Source organism: Chiloscyllium plagiosum, chromosome 39 (assembly GCF_004010195.1).
Source record: "Chiloscyllium plagiosum isolate BGI_BamShark_2017 chromosome 39, ASM401019v2, whole genome shotgun sequence".
In the NCBI taxonomy this organism is placed as follows: domain Eukaryota; kingdom Metazoa; phylum Chordata; class Chondrichthyes; order Orectolobiformes; family Hemiscylliidae; genus Chiloscyllium; species Chiloscyllium plagiosum.
Window position 1 is genome coordinate 27,777,700 of NC_057748.1, and position 10,850 is coordinate 27,788,549.

At 43.1% G+C, this 10,850-nt stretch overlaps 1 gene segment (V, D, J or C); it reads left to right on the forward strand.

The window, feature by feature from the left end:
* Positions 1–1,934: 1,934 nt before the first annotated feature.
* LOC122541996 lies at positions 1,935–7,243 on the forward strand. The segment is given in 3 exon segments: positions 1,935–2,075; positions 2,183–2,544; positions 7,136–7,243. Coding segments are annotated over 3 exon segments (420 nt in total).
* The last annotated feature ends 3,607 nt before the right edge of the window (positions 7,244–10,850 follow it).

A 10,850-nucleotide genomic window follows, 5' to 3' on the forward strand; every position in this document is an offset into this window, starting at 1 on the left:
ACCAGAGGTCGAGAGTCTGCGCTGCGTGAAACTCAGAAGCAGCCTGGGGGTCGGCTCTTCGACGATGTCAATCACCATTGGGTGGCCATTACGGACTGCTAAATGGTTGATGTTGTGGAACAGCTGCTTTCAAATCAACAAAGCTTATAATGCAACCGATGATTCCATCTAAGAAAGCGGCGGCCGTGCAGTCTATCAACCTGGCATTCAGTTTAATCATGACTGATTGCATCGCAACTCCACCTTCCTCGTCCACATCCCTCGACTCACTGACTTCGCAAAATTCTACCCATTAGAATCTTCTATAGACAAAGAGAATACTACAAGTTCACCAGGCTCTGAACTAAAGAATTTCCTTTCATCTCAGACCAAATTGGCTGCTCTCTTATGCTGGAGCATCTTCTCGATTTTCCAGTCAGTAGTTGGGATGTGGTTGGGTGTTGCTAATTTGGGAGGTGGGGAAGCACAATCTGTCCACATCGACTATGTTAAACCTCTCAAACTTTGTTGTCTTTCAATGGGATGTTCTCTCTTTCCTCTAATAGCGAGAAGTTATAGGCCCACTCTCCTCTTGGGACACCCCTTTCTCCTCAAGTCCCAACCCTTACCGAAATAATATGTTATTGTATTCCTCTGACTAAAGTGGAAAAATTCCACATTTACCCATATCCAAGTCCGTCTACGACTGCCTTACCCAATTAGTAATGCAGTCTATATCCTTTTCCAGCCTTGCTGTTCCACTTCAAAGCCTACTCTCCACCAGAGATTTGGATCTGTATTTCCTCCTTCCGTCGAGTTCTCTTCACTGATAGTTGCATCATTGCCAATTTAAAATCATTGTAATACAGAGGGCAGCAGTGCATTGTGTACAACAACAGTTCTGACTCAACACACAGTTGTGAACTGTTTTCTGAAAAAGATATGATAAATATTTTGAAAATAATTAAGAGTTCATCAAAAATTGAAGCCACAAAGTCATAAAGGTCTCCAAGATAGACGTTTGCCCTTTGACCCATCAAGTCAGCGCCACGCAAGTCTGTGGTTAGCACTGCTGCCTTACAGTGCTAAAGACCCGGGTTCAATTCCCGCCTCAGGCGACTGACTGTGTGGAGTTTGCACATTCTCCCCCGCGTTTGCGTGGGTTTCCTCTGGATGCTCCGGTTTCCCTCCACAGTCCAAAAATGTGCAGGTTAGGTGAATTGGCCATGCTAAATTGCCTGTAGTGTTAGTGGAATGGGGGCGGGTCGGTGTGGACTTGTTGGGCCGAAGGGCCTGATTCCACACTATAAATAATCTATTCTCATTCCATTTTATGGTACAGAACAGGTCAAGTGCATAACTAAATTCTTCTTCAATGTGATGAGACTTCTGTCTCTACCATCCTTACAAACAGTGAGTTCCAGATACCCACCACACTCTGGCCTCACATGTCCTTGAAATCTCCTGCGCCTTACCTCAAATCTATGTCCTCTGGTCAATAAGGACGGATTGGGCCGCGCTATGGGCCTGTATGACTCCTTGACTCTATGACACCAAGGAAGCACAGAGAAAGAAAAGATTAGTGCATTTTCTCAAATGCATGTTTTCAAGAGGAGTTGGAAATAGTTCTTAGGTCTAAAGGGTTGAAAGGGCATTGGGAGACAGAGAATTGGGGATAGAGTTGGAGAATCAGCCATGATCCTATTGCATGGCAGAGCAGGTGTTGAATGGCCAAAAAGCTTACATTTGCGCCTGTTTGCTATCTTCTTATGATTACAAAGTCCAATCGCATATTGAACATTTGTAAACCCGGAAGTTCAGATTATGGACAACCACGCAAGAAGCCGGGAAGAGATCGGTGGAAGCCCAAAGTGTTGATTTGCCTGGTTTCTGCCCCTTCATTTGCATTTCTGTCAATAAATAGAGCTGGGAGAGCCCTCTCCGGTTTACCGACACTAGGTGAGGAGGGGCTCCCAGGAGTTTACAGCAACGGTTCCACTGAGGGCAGCACCCGGAAAATTGACTGTTTCAGTGCACTCTCCAGTGGAAATGTTTCCGACGCTGCATCTGCTGTGGACTCTGCTGCTCCGTGTGACAGGTCAGGAATTGCTCTGGATTAACGTATATTTGTTAAACACTCGTTGGCCTTGTTTCACACCAGCTGGCAAAATAATTCAACGCACGCATGTATTTCTTCAATTGTTGGTACTTTGGCTGTTCCTGTTCTCGATCAGAGGCCGGTGTCCGGCCCACTCTCCGCCGGTCAGACCGCCCAATTGAAGTGTGCGATACAGAACGGTGATGTGGGCAGCTACACTGTACGTTGGCACCGTCAGACTCCCGGAGAAGACCCGGTGTGGGTGATCACGCATGAAAGTGACAATGACATTTTCAGACGCACCGGTTTCACGGACTGTTTCCAACCTTCTCGCGACACTTCCAATAATAGCTTCATCCTAACCATCGGAAACCTAGTCTCCGGTGACTCAGCCGTCTATTACTGTCAAGTCTGGGCTGACTCAGCTGGCTACATCTTTGCAGGTGGAACCGCCCTGACTGTTCAAAGTAAGTGATTTTGCTCCCCCCCCCCCACCCATCATTCAGATTAGTTCATTTAGAGAGTTAATAAACTGCTTACACAGTAACGAGCATCCAGGGAACAGGAGAATCGACGTTTCGGGCATAAGCCCTTCTTCAGGAATCTTCAGGATTCCTCCGAGAAAGGCGGAATGTGGAAAAGGACATTGTACTAATATTTTTTCCTCTTACCCCCTACTCAAGCACTAGGTCGGGTTCTTGGTGAGCCCTGCCATTGTAACGCCTCTGTGTGAATGATCTTTCGAGGTTGAAATACCGTGACAGTCCAGATTTTGTAGATTTGGTTTTCTTTTGTATCTTTGAGGAGAAAGTGAGGTCTGCAGATGCTGGAGATCAGAGATGGAAGTGTGTTGCTGGAAAAGCGCAGCAGGTCAGGCAGTATCTAGGGAACAGGAGAATCGACGTTTCGGGCATTAGCCCTTCTTCCTGAAGAAGGGCTAATGCCCGAAACGTCGATTCTCCTGTTCCCTAGATGCTGCCTGACCTGCTGCGCTTTTCCAGCAACACATTTCCATTTCTTTTGTATCTTCTCTATTATTCAGATTAGTTCAATTTTATCCCTTCAGTGTCGATTCTCTTCTTCAGATTGCGCCAATCACAATTTAACACATTTTACAACAAATCTGATTCACACCCACAAGTCAGTGTTATATAACAATTCTCTCCTTCATTCACTCACCCACTCATTCACTCACTCACAGAGCTTAGAGTATGCTTCATATCAAGAATTCTCTCAAATAATCGCACAGATCAGGCCATTTTACAAGTAATAATAATTCTCTCGCTCCCTTACACACAGGTCGGATAGACTATATTAATAGTTCTTTCTCACACGTAAGGCCAGTGTTCTTTTAATAAATCTCAATGACACACGCAGGTCAAAATGTTATTTATATCAACCATTCTCTCTCTGCCTCTCCCTCTCTCACACAGGTCAGTGTCTCGCAGAAATACCCAGCGGTCAGTGTGTTATATATATGGATTATTAATTGTTATTGTTATCTTAATGTTATTGCTATTACAAATTCTCTCTCACATACAGACACACATGTCAGTGTGTTATGTTTTGTTAACAATTGTCCCTCTCCTTTTCTCGTTCTCTCGTGCACACGGGTTAGTCTTACATTAATAATACACACACGAGATTATATCAGTAATTCTCTCTCACACACACACATTGGTCAGGTTTGCATAAATGTTCTGTCCCCTTCTCTCTTACACAGTCGCACAGGTCATTGTATTATTTTATAAATGATTCTCCCTCTCACACAAATATACACTGACCAGACATTATCAATAATTCTCTCCCACATCCAGGCAGTGTTACATTAGAAATTATCTCTCACACAAATACATACATCAGAGAAAATATCAATAATTCTCTCCTACACACACCAGTCAATGTTACCTTAACAATTCTATGCCACGCGATAAACACAGGCCAGAGCATTATTTATATCAATATTTCTCTCTCTCACTCTCTTTCTCTCTCTCTCTCCCCCACACCCCCCACCCCTCCCCAACACTCACATAGACAAAGGTCAGCGTGCTATGTATGTTAATAATTCTGCATCTCTTACAAACACAAACAGGTCAGAGATAATAACAATATTTCTATCTCACACACAGGTCAATGTTACATTAGTAATTCTCTCCCACACACAAACACATAGCAGTCAGAGTGCTCTTTATATTAATAATTTTCTCTCTATGACACACACAGACACGGCGACAGACACATACACACACAGCTCAGAGATTATAACAATAATTCACTCTCATATACACAGGTTAGTGTAGTTTTTACATTAATATTTCTCTCTCTCCATGTCTCCCCCTCTTTCACACGCACATAAATCAGAATGTTATGTTATTAATAATTCTCTCACACACATTCGCGCACAGAACCGAGATTATAAAACTGGGTATTGTTACAGTCACACTCCTCTGACTCACAAATAGACAGGTCAGATAGATTATATCAACATTTATCCCACACACATAGGTCACTATTGTGTTTTTAATTCGCTGCCTCCTACTCACACACCGATCAGAGTGTTGCAAAAGTTTGTAATTCTTTATCTCTGTCTTTCTATCTATCTCTCTCTCTCACACACACGCACACACACATACAGAGAGAGAGAGACAGGTGCGTTTTATATTAATTATTGTCTGACAAAAACATACAGGTTAAAATCTTAATTATAGTAATAATTCTCTCGCTCAGACCCAAGACACACGCGGGTGAGAGTTTAAATGAATAAATCTCCCTCAGAGCATTATTCGGGTTAATAATTTTCTGTATCTTTTGTCACACAAACGCACATACATACGCCAGTGACTTATATATATTTATGAATAATTCTGTCACACATTCACACACAGAACAGAAAGTGCTACAATAATTCTCTGTCACGCGCACAGGTCAGGGATTATGTCAATAATTCACTCGCACTTACAGGTCAAAATATTCTATGTTTCTCTATCCCATGCAAATACACCAGTCAGATTGTTATGTACACAGGTAATTATTTTCGTCTCATATTCACACAAATATATGCAGATCAGACTTTAGATCAATATTTGTGAGAAGATTTGTATCTGATTTAGGTCAATAATTATCTCTCAAACATACAAGTCAAATAGTTTATCCTAATCAAAAACTGAAGTTGCTAGAAAGACTCAGTAAATCTGGCAGCATCTGTGGAAAGAAATTAAGATCCAGTGACCCTTCCTCAGAACCAACTTCAATACATTTCAACAATTCTCTCACGCACAAGTCAGAGTGTCATATTAATTACTCTCGTCTTCTCTCTCTCTCTCTCCCCCCTCTCTCCCCCTCCCTCTCTCACGCACATACACACGCGCGCGTGCACCCACACATACACACGCACACACATCAGATAGTTATGTTACAACTTCACTCACTCCTGCAAATCCCTTCCTCATGGCATTGTGGGCCAAGACGCAGCAGTGGATTACACTAGATCAAGAAGGTGGCTCACCACAACCTTCTGAAGGGCAACAAGGAACTGGCAAATAAATGCTAGCCAGACAACGACGCCCCCCTCATCACAAATAATGAATAAATACAAAAGACATGCACAGGTCAGTGTTTTATATATGCGCCAGTAATTCTCACAAACATGGGTGAAATAGTTATGCTGATAAATCTCTTACGCACACATATTCACATGTACAGGTCTGCATGCATATTTTATGTGTATCTCAATAATTCTCTCTATCTTTCTCTCACGCACACAGACACACAAGTCAGAGTTTCAAAAAAAATATCACAAAACACCAGGTTATAGTTCAATAGGTTTATTTGGAAGTACTAGCTTTCAGAGCGCTGCTCCTGTATCAGATAGCTGGGAAAGTAGGATCAGAAGACACAGAATTTATAGCAAAAAAAATATGCAATTAAAATGATATATTGAAGAAACATAGATTGCTGTTACGTCTTTCATTTTTTTGAATGGGTTATAGTTTTCGGTTCATTAATATGTAAATCACAGAATTCATTTTCAGTCACATTCTCGAGATAACGTAAGGTTTTATAAAACCAGATGACATCTGAGCTCAGACAATGTATTAAAGTTGTGTGGTTGGAGTCCGTCTCTATCCCAAACCTGAGACAGAATGGTTCTATTTACAAAATATGGACTGACTGCCTGCATTGACTGCCTGCAGGTTGTTTGTTTTTTTAAGCAAAAATAAAAAAAAATATTTGGAAATACAATTCTGGAAATTTAAGTTCATCCGTTAGACGTGTGTGTATAAGAGAGAGAGAGGGAGAGAGTGCGCGTGAGAGAGCATGTGTTTGCGTGTGTGGCTTGGTAGAGTGTGCGAGTGAGTATGACGGATTCCTACTTTGGAAATAGAACCAGTCTGACTCAAGATTGGGGTAGATACAGAGTCTAACCTCACGCCTTTAAGACATGGTCTGAGATGAGATATCGATTTTAAAAACCTTAAGTTAGCTTGACAATGTGACTTTAAATAATTTCTGGGTTTTGCATATTAACGAATCGAAAACTGCAGCCCATCCTAAAAGATGAAAGACTGAACAGCAATCTCGGTTTGTTCAATATATCACTTTAATTGCATGACATTGTAATCTTTTGCTATAAATTCTGTGTCTCACGATTCTGCCCCACTAGTTAATTGATGAAGGAGCAGCGCTCTAAAAGCTAGCACTTCCAAATAAACCTGTTGGACTATCACCTGGTATTGTCTGACTTTCAAGTTTGCCCACCCCAGTCAAACACTTGAACCTCCACACCATGACAAGTCAGCGTTATGCATACGAATAAGTTTCTTTCTCGCTCTGTGTCTCTCCCACACACACAGGTCAGAGTGTAAGACATGAGCAATTCACGGTCTCACGCATACTCATGCACCAAGTCAGAGTGTTAATATTAATAATTATCTGTCTCCGTCCTTCACAAACACGCAGTTGAGACTAATATGTGTAATTTTACCTCCTTTGGATAGATCAGAGGTTTTTTTTTTTATTCATGCATGTAATCGTCATTCTCTCTTTCACCATGATCAGGTAGTGGATGATCGGAAACCATCTGTCCTTCTGCTCCCCCCCCCCCCCTTCGCCAGAACAAACAGACACAGGATCAGGCACCATTTCCTGTCTGGTGAGTCGCTTCAAGCCGGGCTTTGCACAGCCCCTCTGGAGTGCGGATGAGAAAGGCACAGATATCGGGGTGACCACAAGCCCCGTGTCCCTGGACAGTGATCAAAGCTACGGCCTGAGCAGTTACCTGACAGTCCCGGCTACGGACTGGAAGAAGGGTTCCAGATACTCTTGCAGTGTCAAGCACGGTTCATTGAATTCGCCACTCCTCAACACCCATCAGCTCCAGCGACTGTTAGCTCTGAGGCAAACACTGTCACGGTTCAGTCAATGTGTGCCAAGTGGTGTTTTGTTGTTTGTTTGTGTTTTGCAACGTAATTTATGCAACAATGTCGGTATTTGGTGAACAACCTGAATATCGATGGATATCAGGAGCGGGTGAAATTATTGTTTGATTTGATGAGTGGGCATTTCCTGCTGCAATTGTCCCCAGAATTTTGTGTGTAAACTCTCGGTCTGGATAGAATGGGGAGCAATTTCCCCACTTAAACAATGATCCTGTTGCGTTTGTAAACTTGGAGTAAACACAGCTCTGAATAAATATGAAAATAAATGACTGTCATTATTGAACACTTAAAGGGCATTAGAAGTATCTTGGCAGTGGATAGTTTACAGCTGTGACAATATTACACAGAATTATATCAAATGATGGAATGGGAATGTACGTCAACAATATTCATCTCAACCACTCCCTGTGGGACCAAGTACCTACATTCTCCCCACACCACTCGGGACCGAGTATTCCATTCTCTCCTACTCCCCGCGTGTGAGTCCCCCAGTCCCTTCCACCATCCATGGCAGTAAGTCGTCCATTCTCCCAAATCCCCATGGAGTGAGTCCTATAATCTCCATTCCTGAGGAAGTTTCTCCTGGATCCCTGATTGAATTTATCGGGGATGGTGGGGTGGGGGGGGGGGCGGGTGGTGTTGATCAACTTTCGCTATTTTCTTTTCAAAAGTGTCCCACGCAGGTCACTCTCTCCTGATTAGTCTAACCTCCCAATTCTGTCACTGATCTTGTCAATGATAGCCCCTTTCAGAGTGCCACTGTAATTTTGACAGGTATGCTCTGGACTCTGTATCTTCATGCACTCTAACTAACAAGAGTTGATTGTGGATAAAACATGCGCCGAGTCAGCAGCTGCAAGCTGAGGGTCATAAACGGCAACCCGCAGAAAGATCTCTATCTCACTTCTGTTTCCCACACCAGCCCTATTCACTCACACACACATACAAGCATACAAGCCCAACTTAAGCTCAGCCCTTGGTGATGGATAATGAGCTCGCCCTAGAAGTGGGGCATTTGTTCTTTCCCATCTCATCCAAATTGAGTTATCCCTAATTCAACAGCGAAACTCGCGCAGGTTTTACTAGAGGCAGTGAGGGAATATTGTTCCTATTGGAGAGAGGGTCGATAACAGGTTTGGGTAGAGGAAGGGAATTCAGAAATGACTGTTTTGTTCAGGTTGTAAGTTTGCTCGCTGAGCTGGCAGGTTTGTTTCCATTACCTGCTAGGTAACATCATTAGTGAGCCTCTGGTGAAGCGCTGGTGTTCAGTCCTGCTTTATATTTATATGTCTTGGTCTCTAAAGATGGGTGATATTATTTCCGATTCTTTTTGTCAAAGGTAAATGGGATTGATGTGTTTATTGATGGAATTCCGGTTTGAATGCCATGCCTCTAGGAATTACCGAGCTTGTCTCTGTTTAGCCTGTCCCAGGATGGGTGTTGTCCCAGTCGAGTGGTGTCCTTGGTCTTTCTGTATGAAAGGATACTAGGGAAAGTGGGTCATGCCTTTTGGTGGCTACTTGATATTCGCGTATCCTAGTGGCTAGATTTTTGCCTGTCTGTCCGATGCAGCGTTTCTTACAGTCCTTGCATTGTATTTTGTAAATGACATTCGTTTTGCTGTTTGTTCGTATATAGTCCTTTAGGTTCATCAGTAGCTGTTTCAGTGTGTAGGTTGGTTTGTGGGCTGCCATGATACCAAGGGTTCGTAGTCGTGTGGTAGTCATCTCCAAGATGTCTTTGATGCATGGTAGTGTGGCTCAAGTTTCTGAGTGTGTTGTGTCTACTTATTTCAGCTTGTTGTTTAAGAGTTGGTGGACTGTGTTTATCAGGTACTTGTACTTCTTGAATACATGTACAGGTATTTTTCTACTGCTGCTCGTATTTCCTGGGTGCTGCAGTGTGTTGTGATTCGTTTAAATAATATCTGGATGCAGCTTCGTTTGTGGGTGTTGCAATTATTGCATCTGTAGTTAAGTATCTGGGCTGTGTATGTTGGTTTCCTGTAGACGCTAGTCTGCAATTCTCCAGTAACTGTTCGTTCCACTGTGACATCTAGGGAGGGGAGTCTATTGTTGCTCTCCTCCTCTTTTGTGAAATTTATGCCAGTAAAAATGTTGTTGATGATGTTGTGGGTTTCCCCTGATTTGTTCCGGTTTGTGATGACAGAGGTGTCATCCCAGTAGTGGACCCAAAGTTTGGGCTGGATCGTGGATCGTTTGTTCAAGTCTCTGCATTATTGCTTCTGCGAAGAAGCCTGATCCCATGGGTGTTCCGTTGATTTGTTTGTAGGTCTTGTCGTTGAAGGTGAAGTGGGTAGAAAGCCACAGCTCGACGAGCTTGATGACGTTTTTCTTGCTGATGAAGTTGGTGCTGGGTGGTGGTTATGTCCTTCGTTCGTCTAGTAGCGTGGTCAGTGTTCCATTGGCCAGGCTGATTTTAATTGATATGAATAGGGCTGTTGCATCAAGGGAGAGCATTATTTCGTCCTCTTCTGTCTTGTGTTTTTGATTAGTTCAGGAATTCTTGGGAAAAGTGGATGGAGTGGCATGAGTCTTCTACTAGGTATTTCAGTTTCTGGTGGCGTTCCTTTGCTAGTCTGTATGCTCAGACCCATGCTCTTACTCCCTGACACACCGACAGAGGGATGAGCAAAGGAATTCCACTGAAAACTGAAATATAAAATATCATGCAAAGTCTGTAACAAACACTATATCGAACAGACAGGGAGAGAACAAGCCACCAGGTTACAAGAACGCCAACTAGCCACCAAAAGACATGACCCACTATCGCTAGTGTCCTTACATACAGATGAAGACGTACGCCACTTCGATTGGTACAACACATCTATCCTTGGACAGGCTGAACAGAGACACGCAAGGGAACTCTTAGAGACCTGGCATTCAAACCACAATTTCATCCATAAACACATTGATTTCGACCCCATTTACCAACCTCTGAGAAAAAGAGCCGGAAATCATATCAAAACCCTGAAGAGATCAAGACGTATAAATAGAAAGTGGGACAGAACACCGGGTACTTCGCGAAAGGCTCACCGATGTTGTTACCAGGCATGTTGACGAAACGTCTGCAAGCTAACCTGCCAGCTCAGCAAGCAAACTTACAACCTGAACCTCAACTTGATCTGCAAACCTTCTCAAAAATCGCAAGTAAGTGTTATGTTTTCTGACCCACCGAGTCATTGTGATCAAGGACTTCGGAAAGTGGGAAGCAGATTGGAAAGAAACTTTCAACAAGTGAGTAGGGACAATGGCACGGTTTTGGGAGGATGAGTAATGGGGAAGTGTGGAGTGTGGGATAACCGAATCGCTCCT